The 20,194-nt window shown below is 55.8% G+C and overlaps 1 protein-coding gene across 1 annotated transcript; it reads left to right on the forward strand.

Moving 5' to 3' along the window:
• The first annotated feature begins 542 nt into the window (after positions 1-542).
• HSD17B8 (hydroxysteroid 17-beta dehydrogenase 8) lies at positions 543-20,090 on the forward strand. The gene is given in 10 exon segments (XM_085533030.1): positions 543-603; positions 4,865-4,953; positions 4,955-5,101; positions 5,849-5,965; positions 12,010-12,105; positions 12,700-12,785; positions 14,624-14,708; positions 16,107-16,149; positions 17,836-17,910; positions 20,024-20,090. Coding segments are annotated over 10 exon segments (801 nt in total). The 5' UTR covers positions 543-557; the 3' UTR covers positions 20,041-20,090.
• Positions 20,091-20,194: the final 104 nt, after the last annotated feature.

A 20,194-nucleotide genomic window follows, 5' to 3' on the forward strand; every position in this document is an offset into this window, starting at 1 on the left:
GTGATGGGGTTTGGGGTGGTGGGACTTCATTGGGGTCAATGGGCTCCTATGGGGTGGTGGGCAGGGGGTACAGGACCCTATGGGAGATGGGGAGGATATTGGGGTGGGGGGATCCAATGGGGTCATGGGGGTCCTATGGGGTGGGTGGCTTTTTGTAGGAGACATTCATTAAAGATTAATTGGTGATATGGGGACATCAATGGGGACCCTATGGGACATGGGGACCCCAATGGGACATGGGGACACTATGGGGACCCTATGGGGACATGGAGGACACCAATGGGACCCTATGGGGACATGGAGGACCTCAATGGGACATGGAGACCCCAGTAGGACTTAGGGACCCCTATGGGGACCCTATGGGCCATAGAGAACCCCAATGGGACAAGGACCCCTAATAGGAAACCAATGGGATACCGCAGGACCCCAATAGGACAAGGAGGAGGACCGACCACAGAGTGGCGGTGGGGATAGAGCGCCGCTCTCAGCTCACTTCCAGCCGCCTCTCTCTCCACGCACTTCCGGCTGCCTCTCGCTGCTCACTTCCGGCCGCCGCCATGGGCTCAGCGGGGCGGCTCGGGGGGGTGGTGGCGCTGGTGACAGGTGGAAATATCGCGATAATGGGGGGGGATATCGCGATAGGACGGGGGGGGATAGACCCCATAGGGGATAATGGGGGGACAGACCCCATAGGGGATAATGGGGGACAGACCCCATAGGGGATAATGGGGGGGACAGACCCCATAGGGGATAATGGGGGGACAGACCCCATAGGGGATAATGGGGGACAGACCCCATAGGGGATAATGGGGGGACAGACCCCATAGGGGATAATGGGGGGACAGACCCCATAGGGGATAATGGGGACAGACCCCATAGGGGATAATGGGGGGACAGACCCCATAGGGGATAATGGGGGGACAGACCCCATAGGGGATAATGGGGGGACAGACCCCATAGGGGATAATAGGGACAGACCCCATAGGGGATAATGGGGACAGACCCCATAGGGGATAATGGGGGGACAGACCCCATAGGGGATAATGGGGGGGACAGACCCCATAGGGGATAATAGGGACAGACCCCATAGGGGATAATGGGGACAGACCCCATAGGGGATAATGGGGGACAGACCCCATAGGGGATAATGGGGGACAGACCCCATAGGGGATAATGGGGACAGACCCCATAGGGGATAATGGGGGACAGACCCCATAGGGGATAATGGGGGGACAGACCCCATAGGGGATAATGGGGACAGACCCCATAGGGGATAATGGGGACAGACCCCATAGGGGATAATGGGGGACAGACCCCATAGGGGATAATGGGGACAGACCCCATAGGGGATAATGGGGGGACAGACCCCATAGGGGATAATGGGGGGACAGACCCCATAGGGGATAATGGGGACAGACCCCATAGGGGATAATGGGGGGACAGACCCCATAGGGGATAATGGGGACAGACCCCATAGGGGATAATGGGGGGGACAGACCCCATAGGGGATAATGGGGACAGACCCCATAGGGGATAATGGGGGGACAGACCCCATAGGGGATAATGGGGGGATAGACCCCATAGGGGATAATGGGGGGACAGACCCCATAGGGGATAATGGGGACAGACCCCATAGGGGATAATGGGGGACAGACCCCATAGGGGATAATGGGGGGACAGACCCCATAGGGGATAATAGGGACAGACCCCATAGGGGATAATAGGGACAGACCCCATAGGGGATAATGGGGACAGACCCCATAGGGGATAATGGGGGGACAGACCCCATAGGGGATAATGGGGGGGACAGACCCCATAGGGGATAATAGGGACAGACCCCATAGGGGATAATGGGGACAGACCCCATAGGGGATAATGGGGGACAGACCCCATAGGGGATAATGGGGGACAGACCCCATAGGGGATAATGGGGACAGACCCCATAGGGGATAATGGGGGACAGACCCCATAGGGGATAATGGGGGGACAGACCCCATAGGGGATAATGGGGACAGACCCCATAGGGGATAATGGGGACAGACCCCATAGGGGATAATGGGGGACAGACCCCATAGGGGATAATGGGGACAGACCCCATAGGGGATAATGGGGGGACAGACCCCATAGGGGATAATGGGGGGACAGACCCCATAGGGGATAATGGGGACAGACCCCATAGGGGATAATGGGGGGACAGACCCCATAGGGGATAATGGGGACAGACCCCATAGGGGATAATGGGGGGGACAGACCCCATAGGGATAATGGGGACAGACCCCATAGGGGATAATGGGGGGACAGACCCCATAGGGGATAATGGGGGGATAGACCCCATAGGGGATAATGGGGGGACAGACCCCATAGGGGATAATGGGGACAGACCCCATAGGGGATAATGGGGGACAGACCCCATAGGGGATAATGGGGGGGACAGACCCCATAGGGGATAATGGGGGGACAGACCCCATAGGAGATAATGGGGGGGACAGACCCCATAGGGGATAATGGGGGGACAGACCCCATAGGGGATAATGGGGACAGACCCCATAGGGGATAATGGGGACAGACCCCATAGGGGATAATGGGGGACAGACCCCATAGGGGATAATGGGGACAGACCCCATAGGGGATAATGGGGGGACAGACCCCATAGGGGATAATGGGGGGACAGACCCCATAGGGGATAATGGGGGGGACAGACCCCATAGGGGATAATGGGGGGGACAGACCCCATAGGGGATAATGGGGGGGACAGACCCCATAGGGGATAATGGGGGACAGACCCCATAGGGGATAATGGGGGGGATAGACCCCATAGGGGATAATGGGGGACAGACCCCATAGGGGATAATGGGGGAACAGACCCCATAGGGGATAATGGGGACAGACCCCATAGGGGATAATGGGGGACAGACCCCATAGGGGATAATGGGGACAGACCCCATAGGGGATAATGGGGGACAGACCCCATAGGGGATAATGGGGACAGACCCCATAGGGGATAATGGGGGGACAGACCCCATAGGGGATAATGGGGGGACAGACCCCATAGGGGATAATGGGGGACAGACCCCATAGGGGATAATGGGGACAGACCCCATAGGGGATAATGGGGGGGATAGACCCCATAGGGGATAATGGGGGACAGACCCCATAGGGGATAATGGGGGGGACAGACCCCATAGGGGATAATGGGGGGACAGACCCCATAGGGGATAATGGGGGGGACAGACCCCATAGGGGATAATGGGGGAACAGACCCCATAGGGGATAATGGGGGGACAGACCCCATAGGGGATAATGGGGGGACAGACCCCATAGGGGATAATGGGGACAGACCCCATAAGGGATAATGGGGGACAGACCCCATAGGGGATAATGGGGGGGGACAGACCCCATAGGAGATAATGGGGGACAGACCCCATAGGGGATAATGGGGACAGACCCCATAGGGGATAATGGGGGAACAGACCCCATAGGGGATAATGGGGACAGACCCCATAGGGGATAATGGGGGGACAGACCCCATAGGGGATAATGGGGGGGACAGACCCCATAGGGGATAATGGGGACAGACCCCATAGGGGATAATGGGGGGACAGACCCCATAGGGGATAATGGGGGGACAGACCCCATAGGGGATAATGGGGAGGACAGACCCCATAGGGGATAATGGGGACAGACCCCATAGGGGATAATGGGGGACAGACCCCATAGGGGATAATGGGGGGGACAGACCCCATAGGGGATAATGGGGACAGACCCATAGCGGATAATGGGGGGACAGACCCCATAGGGGATAATGGGGACAGACCCCATAGGGGATAATGGGGACAGACCCCATAGGGGATAATGGGGACAGACCCCATAGGGGATAATGGGGACAGACCCCATAGGGGGATAATGGGGGGACAGACCCCATAGGGGATAATGGGGACAGACCCCCCCCCCACTTAACCCCCCCCATTTAAGCCCCCCCCATTTAACCCCTTCATTGCCGCCCCCCCATTTACCCCCCCCCCTCTTAAAACCCCCCCCATTTAACCCTTTCGTTGCCCCCCCCATTTAACCCCCTCCTATTTAACCCCCCCCACCCCCCACATTAAACCCCCCGCCCATTTAACCCCTTCGTTGCCCCCCCCCTTTAACCCCTTGGTTGCCCGCCCCCATTAACCCTTTCCTTCCCACTCCCCCATTAACCCTTTGGTTGCCCCCCCCCCATTAACCCTTTCCTTTCCCCCCCCATTAACCCTTTGGTTGCCCCCCCCATTAACCCCTTCATTGCCCCCCCCCCATTTAAAGCCCCCCCCCATTAACCCTTTGGTTGCCCCCCCATTAACCCTTTCGTTCCCCCCCCCATTTAAAGCCCCCCCCCCATTAACCCTTTCGTTGCCCCCCCCATTTAAAGCCCCCCACCCATTAACCCTTTCGTTGCCCCCCCCATTTAAAGCCCCCCACCCATTAACCCTTTCGTTGCCCCCCCCCATTTAAAGCCCCCCACCCATTAACCCTTTCGTTGCCCCCCCCCATTTAAAGCCCCCCCCCATTAACCCTTTCGTTGCCCCCCCCCATTTGAAGCCCCCCCCCCATTAACCCTTTGGTTGTCCCCCCCCCATTAACCCTTTCCTTCTTCCCCCCCATTTGAAGCCCCCCCCCCCCCATTAACCCTTTGGTTCCCCCCCCCATTAACCCTTTGGTTGCCCCCCCCCCATTAACCCTTTCCTTCTTCCCCCCCATTTAAAGCCCCCCCCCCCCCCATTAACCCTTTGGTCGCCCCCCCCCCCCCATTAACCCCTTGGTTCCCCCCCCCATTAACCCTTTCCTTCCCCCCCCCCCCCATTAACCCTTTGTTCCCCCCCCCCAGGCGGTGCCAGTGGTATCGGCCGTGCCGTGTGCCGTCGCTTGGCTCTGGACGGAGCCATCGTGGCCGTGGCCGACCTGGACCTGGGGGGGCTGTGGAGGTGACAAGGGGGCTGAGCCCCCCCATAAAGACCCCCCCCCAAATAACCCCCCCACCCATGAGACCCCCCCCCACCACGCTGCCTTTGCTGTGGATGTGGCCTCAAAGGACAGCGTGGACGCCATGATGGAGAGGGTAAAGGTGGGTCCCTATATGGCCCCATAGGGTCCTATATAGCCCCATGGCCCTATATGGCCCCATATCCCCCTATATGCCCCTATATGGCCCCTTACAACCCCGTATCCCCCATATGGCCCCATATGGCCCTATATGTCCCTATATGGCCCTATATGGTCCTATATGCCCCTATATGGCCCCTTACGACCCCATATCCCCCATATGGCCCCATATGGCCCTATATGGCCCCATATGGCCCCATATGGCCCTATATGGCCCCATATGACCCCATATGGCCCTATATGCCTCTATATGGCCCCTTACGACCCCATATCCCCCATATGGCCCCATATGGCCCTATATGGCCCCATATGGCCCCATATGTCCCTATATGTCCCTATATGACCCCATATGGCCCCATATGACCCCATATGGCCCCATATGACCCCATATGGCCCCATATGGCCCTATATGGCCCTATATGACCCTGTATGACCCCATATGGCCCTATATAACCCTATATGTCCCCATATGGCCCTATATGGCCCCTTACGACCCCATATGGCCCCATATGGCCCCATATGTCCCTATATGACCCCATATGTCCCCATATGGCCCTATATAACCCTATATGGCCCCATATGGCCCTATATGACCTCATATGGCCCCATACGGCCCTATATCCCCCATATGACCCTATATGGCCCTATACGACCCCATATCCCCCATATGGCCCCATATGACCCTATATAACCCTATATGGCCCTATAGGGCCACTTTGGGGCCCCCCCCACGGTGTGTGTGACCTGTGCTGGCATCACCCGCGATCAATTCCTGCTCCAACTCAGCCAGGAGGAATTCAATGAGGTGATGGACGTCAACCTGAAGGTATGGGGTCATAGGGGGATATGGGGTTATATGGGGGATATGGGGTTATGGGGGGATATAGGGGATATAGGGGATATAGGGGATATGGGGATATAGGGGACATTGGGGGGATATGGGGGATATAGGGGATATGGGGTCAGGGGGGGATATGGGGTTATATGGGGGATATGGGGTCATGGGGGGATATAGGGGATATAGGGGATATAGGGGATATAGGGGACATTGGGGGGATATGGGGGATATAAGGGATATGGGGGATATAGGGGATATAGGGGACATTGGGGGGATATGGGGGATATAGGGGATATGGGGTCAGGGGGGGATATGGGGTCAGGGGGGATATAGGGGATATAGGGGGACATTGGGGATATGGGGATATAGGGGATATGGGGGGATATGGGGTCATGGGGGATATAGGGGATATAGGGGGATATGGGGATATAGGGGACATTGGGGGGATATGGGGGATATGGGGGATATGGGGTCAGGGGGGGATATGGGGTCAGGGGGGGATATGGGGTCATAGGGGAGATATGGGGTCAGGGGGGATATAGGGGATATATGGGACATTGGGGATATAGGAGACATTGGGGGGATATGGGGGATATAGGGGATATGGGGTCAGGGGGGGATATGGGGTCATGGGGGGATATGGGGTCATGGGGGGATATGGGGTCATGGGGGGCAATGGGGGACAATGGGGACATGGGGGATATGGGGTCATAGGGGGGATATGGGGTCATGGGGGATATAGGGGATATAGGGGATATAGGGGACATTGGGGGGGATATGGGGAATATAGGGGATATGGGGTCAGGGGGGGATATGGGGTCATGGGGGATATAGGGGATATAGGGTACATTGGGGGGATATAGGGGATATAGGGGGATATGGGGATATAGGGGACATTGGGGGGATATGGGGTCATGGGGGATATAGGGGATATAGGGGATATAGGGGATATAGGGGACATTGGGGGGATATGGGGGATATAGGGGATATGGGGTCAGGGGGGGATATGGGGTCATGGGGGGATATGGGGTCATGGGGGATATAGGGGATATAGGGGACATTGGGGGGATATGGGGGATATGGGGGATATGGGGTCAGGGGGGGATATGGGGTCATAGGGGAGATATGGGGTCAGGGGGGATATAGGGGATATAGGGGACATTGGGGATATAGGGGACATTGGGGGGATATGGGGTCATGGGGGATATGGGGTCAGGGGGGGATATAGGGGATATAGGGGACATTGGGGATATAGGGGATATAGGGGACATTGGGGGGATATGGGGGATATAGGGGATATGGGGACATGGGGGGATATGGGGTCATGGGGGGGATATAGGGGGATATGGGGTCAGGGGGGGATATGGGGTCATGGGGGGATATAGGGGATATAGGGGATATAGGGGATATAGGGGATATATGGGACATTGGGGATATAGGAGACATTGGGGGGATATGGGGTCAGGGGGGGATATGGGGTCATGGGGGGATATAGGGGATATATGGGACATTGGGGATATAGGGGACATTGGGGGGATATGGGGGATATAGGGGATATGGGGTCGGGGGGGATATGGGGTCAGGGGGGATATAGGGGATATGGGGTCAGGGGGGATATAGGGGATATAGGGGGATATGGGGATATAGGGGATATAGGGGATATAGGGGACATTGGGGGGATATGGGGATATAGGGGATATAGGGGACATTGGGGATATAGGGGATATAGGGGACATTGGGGGGATATGGGGATATAGGGGATATGGGGATATAGGGGACATTGGGGCCATCATTGGGGTCTATGGGGACATTGGGGTCTATGGAGACATTGGGGTCTATGGGGACATTGGGGCCATCATTGGGGTCTATGGGGACATTGGGGTCTATGGGGACATTGGGGCCATCATTGGGGTCTATGGGGACATTGGGGCCATCATTGGGGTCTATGGGGCCATCATTGGGGTCTATGGGGACATTGGGGCCATCATTGGGGTCTATGGGGTCATCATTGGGTTCTATGGGGACATTGGGGCCATCATTGGGGTCTATGGGGTCATTGGGGCCATCATTGGGGTCTATGGGGTCATTGGGGTCTATGGGGCCATCATTGGGGTCTATGGGGACATTGGGGTCATTGGGGTCTATGGGGTCATTGGGGTCTATGGGGCCATCATTGGGGGTCTATGGGGACATTGGGGCCATCATTGGGGTCTATGGGGCCATCATTGGGGTCTATGGGGACATTGGGGCCATCATTGGGGTCTATGGGGCCATCATTGGGGTCTATGGGGTCATTGGGGTCTATGGGGCCATCATTGGGTTCTATGGGGACATTGGGGCCATCATTGGGGTCTATGGGGCCATTGGGGTCTATGGGGCCATCATTGGGGTCTATGGGGTCATTGGGTTCTATGGGGACATTGGGGTCTATGGGGCCATTATTGGGGTCTATGGGGCCATCATTGGGGTCTATGGGGTCATTGGGGTCTATGGGGCCATCATTGGGGTCTATGGGGACATTGGGGTCTATGGGGACATTGGGGCCATCATTGGGGTCTATGGGGACATTGGGGTCTATGGGGCCAGCATTGGGGTCTATGGGGCCAGCATTGGGGTCTATGGGGACATTGGGTTCTATGGGGACATTGGGGCCATCATTGGGGTCTATGGGGACATTGGGGTCTATGGGGACATTGGGGCCATCATTGGGGTCTATGGGGCCATCATTGGGGTCTATGGGGTCATTGGGGTCTATGGGGACATTGGGGCCATCATTGGGGTCTATGGGGCCATTGGGGTCTATGGGGTCTATGGGGTCATTGGGGTCTATGGGGCCATCATTGGGGGTCTATGGGGACATTGGGGCCATCATTGGGGTCTATGGGGACATTGGGGTCATTGGGGTCTATGGGGTCATTGGGGTCTATGGGGCCATCATTGGGGGTCTATGGGGACATTGGGGCCATCATTGGGGTCTATGGGGCCATCATTGGGGTCTATGGGGACATTGGGGCCATCATTGGGGTCTATGGGGCCATCATTGGGGTCTATGGGGTCATTGGGGTCTATGGGGCCATCATTGGGTTCTATGGGGACATTGGGGCCATCATTGGGGTCTATGGGGCCATTGGGGTCTATGGGGCCATCATTGGGGTCTATGGGGTCATTGGGTTCTATGGGGACATTGGGGTCTATGGGGCCATCATTGGGGTCTATGGGGACATTGGGGTCTATGGGGACATTGGGGCCATCATTGGGGTCTATGGGGACATTGGGGTCTATGGGGCCAGCATTGGGGTCTATGGGGCCAGCATTGGGGTCTATGGGGACATTGGGTTCTATGGGGACATTGGGGCCATCATTGGGGTCTATGGGGCCATCATTGGGGTCTATGGGGTCATTGGGGTCTATGGGGACATTGGGGCCATCATTGGGGTCTATGGGGCCATTGGGGTCTATGGGGTCTATGGGGCCAGCATTGGGGTCTATGGGGCCAGCATTGGGGTCTATGGGGCCATCATTGGAGTCTATGGGGACATTGGGGCCATCATTGGGGTCTATGGGGACATTGGGGCCATCATTGGGGTCTATGGGGCCATCATTGGGGTCTATGGGGCCATTATTGGGGTCTATGGGGCCATCATTGGGGTCTATGGGGCCATCATTGGGGTCTATGGGGTCATTGGGGTCTATGGGGTCATTGGGGCCATCATTGGGGTCTATGGGGCCATCATTGGGGTCTATGGGGTCTTTGGGGCCATCATTGGGGTCTATGGGGCCATTGGGGTCTATGGGGACAGTGGGGCCATCATTGGGGTCTATGGGGCCATCATTGGGTTCTATGGGGCCATCATTGGGGTCTGTGGGGCCATTGGGGCCATCATTGGGTTCTATGGGGCCATCATTGGGGTCTATGGGGACATTGGGGCCATCATTGGGTTCTATGGGGCCATCATTGGGGTCTATGGGGACATTGGGGTCTATGGGGCCATCATTGGGGTCTATGGGGTCATTGGGGTCTATGGGGCCATCATTGGGGTCTATGGGGCCATTATTGGGGTCTATGGGGACATCATTGGGGTCTATGGGGCCATTATTGGGGTCTATGGGGCCATCATTGGGGTCTATGGGGTCATTGGGGTGTATGGGGTCATTGGGGTCTATGGGGTCATTGGGGCCATCATTGGGGTCTATGGGGCCATCATTGGGTTCTATGGGGTCATTGGGGTCTATGGGGACATTGGGGCCATCATTGGGGTCTATGGGGCCATCATTGGGGTCTATGGGGCCAGCATTGGGGTCTATGGGGTCATTGGGGTCTATGGGGCTATCATTGGGGTCTATGGGGTCATTGGGGTCTATGGGGCCATCATTGGGGTCTATGGGGACATTGGGGCCATCATTGGGGTCTATGGGGGACATTGGGGTCTATGGGGCCAGCATTGGGGTCTATGGGGTCATTGGGGCCATCATTGGGGTCTATGGGGTCATTGGGGTATATGGGGGACATTGGGGCCATCATTGGGGTCTATGGGGACATTGGGGCCATCATTGGGGTCTATGGGGCCATTATTGGGGTCTACGGGGCCATCATTGGGGTCTATGGGGTCATTGGGGTCTATGGGGCCATCATTGGGGTCTATGGGGCCATTGGGGTCTATGGGGACATTGGGGCCATCATTGGGGTCTATGGGGTCTATGGGTTCTATGGGGTCATTGGGGTCTATGGGGCCATCATTGGGGTCTATGGGGTCATTGGGGTCTATGGGGCCATCATTGGGGTCTATGGGGCCATCACTGGGGTCTATGGGGCCATTGGGGTCTATGGGGACATTGGGGCCATCATTGGGGTCTATGGGGCCATCATTGGGGTCTATGGGGACATTGGGGCCATCATTGGGGTCTATGGGGTCATTGGGGTCTATGGGGCCATCATTAGGGTCTATGGGGTCATTGGGGTCTATGGGGCCATCATTGGGGTCATTGGGTTCTATGGGGACATTGGGGTCTATGGGGACATTGGGGCCATCATTGGGGTCTATGGGGTCATTGGGGCCATCATTGGGGTCTATGGGGTCATTGGGGTCTATGGGGCCATCATTGGGTTCTATGGGGACACTGGGTTCTATGGGGACATTGGGGCCATCATTGGGGTCTATGGGGTCATTGGGTTCTATGGGGACATTGGGGCCATCATTGGGGTCTATGGGGCCATTGGGGTCTATGGGGACATTGGGGCCATCATTGGGGTCTATGGGGTCTATTGGTTCTATGGGGTCATTGGGTTCTATGGGGCCATTGGGGCCATCATTGGGGTCTATGGGGGACATTGGGGTCTATGGGGCCAGCATTGGGGTCTATGGGGACATTGGGGCCATCATTGGGGTCTATGGGGCCATCATTGGGGTCTATGGGGCCATCATTGGGGTCTATGGGGACATTGGGGCCATCATTGGGGTCTATGGGGCCATCATTGGGGTCTATGGGGTCATTGGGGTCTATGGGGCCATCATTGGGGTCTATGGGGACATTGGGGCCATCATTGGGGTCTATGGGGACATTGGGGCCATCATTGGGGTCTATGGGGCCATCATTGGGGTCTATGGGGACATTGGGGCCATCATTGGGGTCTATGGGGCCATCACTGGGGTCTATGGGGTCATTAGGGTCTATGGGGCCATCATTGGGGTCTATGGGGTCATTGGGGTCTATGGGGCCATCATTGGGGTCTATGGGGTCATTGGGGTCTATGGGGCCATCATTGGGTTCTATGGGGACATTGGGGCCATCATTGGGGTCTATGGGGCCATCATTGGGGTCTATGGGGACATTGGGGCCATCATTGGGGTCTATGGGGACATTGGGGTCTATGGGGTCATTGGGGTCTTTGGGGCCATCATTGGGGTCTATGGGGTCATTGGGGCCATCATTGGGGTCTATGGGGCCATCATTGGGGTCTATGGGGCCATCATTGGGGTCTATGGGGTCTATGGGATCTATGGGGTGGCCCCATTGTCCCTATATGCCCGCAGGGCTCGTTCCTGGTGACGCAGGCCGTGTCTCGGGCCATGGTGGCTGTGGGAGCAACAGGGGGATCCATCATCCATGTGGGGAGCATCGTGGGCAAGGTCAGCTATGGGGCAGCCCCATAAGTGACCATCTATGGGGCAGCCCCATAAGTGACCATCTATGGGGCAGCCCCATAAGTGACCATCTATGGGGCAGCCCCATAAGTGACTCACTGACCCTGAGCAGGATGAGCTGGTTGTCTAATGGGAGCCCCACAACCCATAGCCCATCCTATGGACCCCACTATATCTATCTATGGGGCAGCCCTCCATCTAACTATCTATGGGGCAGCCCCATAAGTGACCATCTATGGGGCAGCCCCATAAGTGACTCACTGACCCTGAGCAGGATGAGCTGGTTGTCTAATGGGAGCCCCACAACCCATAGCCCATCCCATAGGCCCCACTATATCTATCTATGGGGCAGACCCATAAGTGACTATCTATGGGGCAGCCCCATAAGTGACTCACTGACCCTGAGCAGGATGAGCTGGTTGTCCTTATGGGGTCCTGTATGGGGTTATGGAGTCACTATGGGGTTATGGGGTCACTATGGGGTTATGGGGTCATTATGGGGTTATGGGGTCATTATGGGGGGACAGGCTATGGGGCTATGGGGTTATGGGGGTGACGATGTGCCCCCTTACCCCATAGGTTGGCAATATGGGGCAGGCCAACTACGCGGCCTCCAAGTCCGGAGTTGAGGGGCTGACGAGGAGCTGCGCCAAAGAGCTGGGCAGGTGACGTCATCAATGGGGCTGTGACGTCATCGATGGGGCCGTGACGTCATCAACGGGGCTGTGACGTCATCAATGGGGTGTGATGTCATCGATGGGGCCGTGACGTCATCAATAGGGCAGTGACGTCATCAGTGGGGGCTGTGACGTCATCAGTGGGGTGTGATGTCATCAGTGGGGCTGTGACGTCATCAATGGGGTGTGACATCATCAGTGGGGTGTGACGCCATCAATGGGGTGTGACATCATCAGTGGGGTGTGACGTCATCAGTGGGGCTGTGACGTCATCAATGGGGCAGGTGACGTCATCAATAGGGCTGTGATGTAATCAGTGGGGCTGTGACGTCATCAATGGGGTGTGCAGTAATCAATGGGGTCGTGATGTCATCAATGGGGTCGTGATGTCATCAGTGGGGCTGTGACATCATCAATGGGGCTGTGACATCATCAATGCGGCCGAGACGTCATCAATTGGGTGTGATGTCATTAATGGGGCCGTGACGTCATCGATGGGGACGTGACGTCATCAATGGGGGTCATGACGTCATCAGTGTGGCTGTGGTGTCATCAATGGGGCCGTGACATCATCAATGGGGCTCCAGACCCATATGGACCCCATAGGGATCCCCAGACCCATAGGGACCTCATAAGGACCCCATAACGACCCTGTAAGGACCCCCAGCCCCATAGGGACCCCATAGGGACCCCATAAGGACCCCATAATAACCCCCAGCCCCATAGGGACATCATAGGGACCCCATAACGACCCTGTAAGGACCCCCAGCCCCATAGGGACCCCATAGGGACCCCATAAGGACCCCATAATAACCCCCAGCCCCATAGGGACCCCATAGGGACCCCATAAGGACCCCCAGCCCCATAGGGACCCCATAGGGACCCCATAAGGACCCCATAAGAACCCCCAGCCCCATAGGGACCCCATAGGGACCCCATAGGGACCCTATAAGAACCCCCAGCCCCATAGGGACCCCATAGGGACCCCATAAGGACCCCATAAGAACCCCCAGCCCCATAGGGACCCCATAGGAACCCCATAAGGACCCCCAGCCCCATAGGGACCCCATAGGGACCCCATAAGGACGCCCAGCCCCATAGGGACCCCATAAGGACCCCATAAGGACCCCCAGCCCCATAGGGACCTCATAAGGACCCCATAAGGACCCTATAAGGACCCCCAGCCCCATAGGGACCCCATAGGGACCCCATAAGGACCCCATAAGAACCCCCAGCCCCATAGGGACCCCATAGGGACCCCATAGGGACCCCCAGCCCCATAGGGACCTCATAAGGACCCCATAAGGACCCCCAGCCCCATAGGGACCCCATAGGGACCCCATAAGGACCCCCAGCCCCATAGGGACCCCATAAGGACCCCCAGCCCCATAGGGACTCCATAGGGACCCCATAAGGACCCCCAACCCCATAGGGACCTCATAAGGACCCCATAAGGACCCCCAGCCCCATAGGGACCCCATAAGGACCCCATAAGGACCCCTAGCCCCATAGGGACCCCATAAGGACCCCCAGCCCCATAGGGACCCCATAAGGACCCCCAGCCCCATAGGGACCCCATAGGGACCCCATAAGGACCCCCAGCCCCATAGGGACCCCATAGGGACCCCATAAGGACCCCCAGCCCCATAGGGACCTCATAAGGACCCCATAACGACCCTATAAGGACCCCCAGCCCCATAGGGACCCCATAGGGACCCCATAGGGACCCCATAAGGACCCCCAGCCCCATAGAGACCCCATAGGGACCCCACAAGGACCCCCAGCCCCATAGGGACCCCATAGCAAAGCGTTTTGTCCCCATTCAGGTTTGGGATCCGCTGTAACACGGTGCTGCCCGGCTTCATCCGGACCCCAATGACTGAGAAAGTGCCCAGCAAAGTGATAGGGAAGGTACGTTAATGGGGGGTTATAGGGGGATTATAGGGGATATAGGGGGATATAGGGGGTATGGGGGATATAGGGGGATATAGGGGGTATGGGGGGATATAGGGGATATAGGGGATATAGGGGGTATAGGGGATATAGGGGGTATGGGGGGATATAGGGGGTATAGGGGGTATGGGGGGATATAGGGGATATAGGGGATATAGGGGGTATAGGGGATATAGGGGGATATAGGGGATATAGGGGATATAGGGGGATATAGGGGGTATGGGGGGATATAGGGGGTATAGGGGGTATGGGGGGATATAGGGGATATAGGGGATATAGGGGGTATAGGGGGTATGGGGGATATAGGGGATATGGGGGATATAGGGGATATAGGGGGATATGGGGGATATAGGGGATATAGGGGATATGGGGGATATGGGGGATATGGGGGATATAGGGGATATAGGGGGTATGGGGGATATAGGGGATATAGAGGATATAGGGGATATAGGGGATATAGGGGGATATAGAGGATATAGGGGATATAGGGGGATATAGGGGGATATAGGGGGTATGGGGGATATAGGGGATATAGGGGATATAGGAGATATAGGGGGTATAGGGGGTATAGGGGATATAGGGGGTATAGGGGGATATAGGGGATATAGGGGATATAGGGGATATAGGGGGTATAGGGGGATATAGGGGATATAGGGGATATGGGGGATATAGGGGGATATAGGGGGATATAGGGGATATAGGGGATATAGGGGGATATAGGGGATATAGGGGATATAGGGGGATATAGGGGATATAGGGGATATAGGGGGATATAGGGGGTATAGGGGGATATAGGGGGATATAGGGGATATAGGGGGATATAGGGGATATAGGGGGTATAGGGGGATATAGGGGATATAGGGGGTATAGGGGATATAGGGGGTATAGGGGATATAGGGGATATAGGGGATATGGGGGATATAGGGGATATAGGGGATATAGGGGGATATAGGGAATATGGGGGATATGGGGGATATAGGGGATATAGGGGGATATAGGGGGATATAGGGGGTATGGGGGATATAGGGGATATAGGGGATATAGGGGGATATAGGGGATATAGGGGAATAGGGGATATAGGGGGATATAGGGGATATGGGGGATATAGGGGATATAGGGGGATATGGGGGATATAGGGGATATGGGGGATATAGGGGATATAGGGGAATAGGGGATATAGGGGGATATAGGGGATATGGGGGATATAGGGGATATGGGGGATATAGGGGATATAGGGGGATATAGGGGATATAGGGGGATATAGGGGGATATAGGGGATATAGGGGGACATTATGGGGTCAGTGATGACGTCATGATGACATCACAGTGACGTCATCACCCCCCCCCCCCCCCCAGTTTGCAGGTCTGGTGCCAATGGGACGACTGGGACAACCAGAGGGTGAGTGGGGACCCCAATGGGACCTATAGGGACCCCAATGTCACCTATAGGGACCCCAATGTTACCTATAGGGACCCCAATGTCACCTATAGGGACCCCAATGTTACCTATAGGGACCCCAATGGGACCTATAGGGACCCCAATGTCACCTATAGGGACCCCAGTGTCACCTATAGGGACCCCAGTGTTACCTATAGGGACCCCAATGTCACCTATAGGGACCCCAATGTTACCTATAGGGACCCCATTGTCACCTATAGGGACCACAGTGTCACCTATAGGGACCCCAATGTCACTCTATGGGACTCCAATGTCACCTATAGGGACCCCAATGTCACCTATAGGGACCCCAATGTTACCTATAGGGACCCCAATGTCACCTATAGGGACCCCAAAGTCACCTCTATGGGGCAGCACCTATAGGGACCCCAATGTCACCCTATGGGACCCCAATGTCACCTATAGGGACCCCAATGTCACCCTATGGGACCCCAATGTCACCTATAGGGACCCCAATGTCACCCTATGGGACCCCAATGTTACCTATAGGGACCCCAATGGGACCTATAGAGACCCCAATGTCACCTATAGGGACCCCAATGTCACCTATAGGGACCCCAATGTTACTCTATGGGACCCCAATGTTACCTATAGGGACCCCAATGTCACCTATAGGGACCCCAATGTTACCTATAGGGACCCCAATGTCACCTATAGGGACCCCAATGTTACCTATAGGGACCCCAATGTCACATATAGGGACCCCAATGTTACCTATAGGGACCCAATGTTACCTATAGGGACCCCAATGTCACCTATAGGGACCCCAATGTCACATATAGGGACCCCAATGTTACCTATAGGGACCCCAATGTCACCTATAGGGACCCCAATGTTACCTATAGGGGACCCCAATGTTACCTATAGGGACCCCAATGGAACCTATAGGGACCCCAATGTCACTCTATGGGACCCCAATGTTACCTATAGGGACCCCAATGTCACCTATAGGGGACCCCAATGTCACCCTATGGGGCAGCACCTATAGGGGACCCCAATGTCCCTCTATGGGACCCCAATGTTACCTATAGGGACCCCAATGTCACTCTATGGGACCCCAATGTCACCTATAGGGACCCCAATGGGACCTATAGGGACCCCATTGTCACCTATAGGGACCCCAATGTTACCTATAGGGACCCCAATGTCACCTATAGGGACCCCAGTGGAACCTATAGGGACCCCAATGTTACCTATAGGGACCCCACTGTCACCTATAGGGACCCCAATGTTACCTATAGGGACCCCAATGTCACATATAGGGACCCCAGTGTTACCTATAGGGACCCCAATGTCACCTATAGGGACCCCAATGTTACCTATAGGGACCCCAATGTCACATATAGGGACCCCAATGGGACCTATAGGGACCCCAATGTTACCTATAGGGACCCCAATGTTACTCTATGGGACCCCAATGTCACCTATAGGGACCCCAATGTCACCCATAGGGGACCCCAAAGTCACCTATAGGGACCCCAGAGTCACCTATAGGGACCCCAATGTCACATATAGGGACCCCAATGTTACCTATAGGGACCCCAATGTCACATATAGGGACCCCAAAGTCACCTCTATGGGGCAGCTCCTATAGGGGACCCCAATGACCCCCATGTCGCCCCATAGAGGTTGCAGACGTCGTCTCCTTCCTGGCATCTGAGGACAGTTCCTACATCACCGGAGCCAGCCTGGAGGTCACAGGTGGGGCTGGCCCCATAGCCCACCCTATGGGCCCCATAGCCCCCCATTGGCCCCATATCCCCCCTATATTCCCCCATATCCCCCCTATATCCCCCATATCCCCCCCAGATCCCCCCCCATTGACCCCATGTCTCCCCATATCCCCCCATATAACCCCATATCCCCCCATATCCCCCTATATCCCCCCCATATAACCCCATATCCCCCCATATAACCCCATATAACCCCATATAACCCCATATCCCCCTATTGACCCCATATCCCCCCCATATCCTCCCTATATCCCCCCCATATCCCCCCATTGACCCCATATCCCCCCTATATCCCCCCATATCCCCCCTATATCACCCATATCCCCCCATTGACCCCATATCCACCCTATATCCCCCCATATCCCCCCTATATCCCCCATATCCCCCCCAGATCCCCCCCCCTATTGACCCCATATCCCCCCATATCCCCCGATATCCCCCCCATATCCCCGTATATCCCCCCATATACCCCTATATCCCCCCATTGACCCCATATCCCCCCTATATCCCCCCATATCCCCCCCTATATCACCCATATCCCCCCATTGACCCCATATCCCCCCCATATCCCCCCATATCCCCCCTATATCCCCCATACGCCCCCATATAACCCCATATCCCCCCATATCCCCCCATATAACCCCATATCCCCCCATATCCCCCCATATAACCCCATATCCCCCCATATCCCCCCATATCCCCCCATATAACCCCATATCCCCCCATATCCCCACATATCCCCCCATATCACCCCATATCCCCCCATATAACCCCATATCCCCCCATACCCCCCCATATAACCCCATATCCCCCCATATAACCCCATATAACCCCATATCCCCCCCATATAACCCCATATCCCCCCCATATAACCCCATATCCCCCCATATAACCCCATATCCCCCATATCCCCCCATATCCCCCCACTGACCCCATATCCCCCCATATAACCCCATATAATCCCATATAACCCCATATAACCCTATATATCCCCCCATATCACCCCATATCCCCCCATATAACCCCATATCCCCCCATATAACCCCATATCCCCCCATATAACCCGATATAATCCCATATAACCCCATATAACCCTATATATCCCCCCATATCACCCCATATCCCCCCATATAACCCCATATCCCCCCATATAACCCCATATCCCCCCATATAACCCGATATAATCCCATATAACCCCATATAACCCTATATATCCCCCCATATCACCCCATATCCCCCCATATAACCCCATATCCCCCCATATCCCCCCTATATCCCCCTATATCCCCCCACTGACCCCATATTCCCCATATCCCCCCATATAACCCCATATAATCCCATATAACCCCATATAACCCTATATATCCCCCCATATCACCCCATATCCCCCCATATAACCCCATATCCCCCCATATCCCCCCATATAACCCCATATAACCCCATATCCCCCCATATAACCCCATATAACCCCATATAACCCCATATCCCCCCATATAACCCCATATCCCCCCATATAACCCCATATCCCCCTATATCCCCCCATATCCCCCCATATAACCCCATATCCCCCCATATAACCCCATATCCCCCCATATCCCCCCATATAACCCCATATAACCCCATATCCCCCCTATATCCCCCCATATCCCCCCATATAACCCCATATCCCCCCCATATCCCCCCTATATCCCCCCATATCCCCCCATATAACCCCATATAACCCCATATAACCCCATATCACCCCATATCCCCCTATATCCCCCCCATATAACCCCATATCCCCCCCATATCACCCCATATCCCCCCCATATCCCCCCATTGACCCCATATCCCCCCATATCCCCCCATATCCCCCCATTGACCCCATATCCCCCCATATCCCCCCATATCCCCCCTATATCCCCCATACGCCCCCATATAACCCCATATCCCCCCATATAACCCCATATCCCCCCATATCCCCCCATATCCCCCCATATAACCCCATATAACCCCATATCCCCCCATATAACCCCATATAACCCCATATCCCCCCATATAACCCTATAACCCCATTGACCCCATATCCCCCCTGTTTCCAGGCGGTCTCTTCATTTGATCCCCGCAGCCCCATAGCAATAAATGGGGCCGTCAGCCCCCCAAATCTGATTGGCTCGCTCTGTCCCCGCGCCGCCTCCTGATTGGTTCATTCTTCCCACCCGAGTCTTCCCAACTGTGCCATCTGATTGGCTAACTATTCCCCAACCGAGCCA

The sequence above is a fragment of the Coturnix japonica genome, unplaced genomic scaffold (genome assembly GCF_054131305.1).
Source record: "Coturnix japonica strain WE unplaced genomic scaffold, WE-NBRP24 Scf050, whole genome shotgun sequence".
Taxonomy (NCBI): domain Eukaryota; kingdom Metazoa; phylum Chordata; class Aves; order Galliformes; family Phasianidae; genus Coturnix; species Coturnix japonica.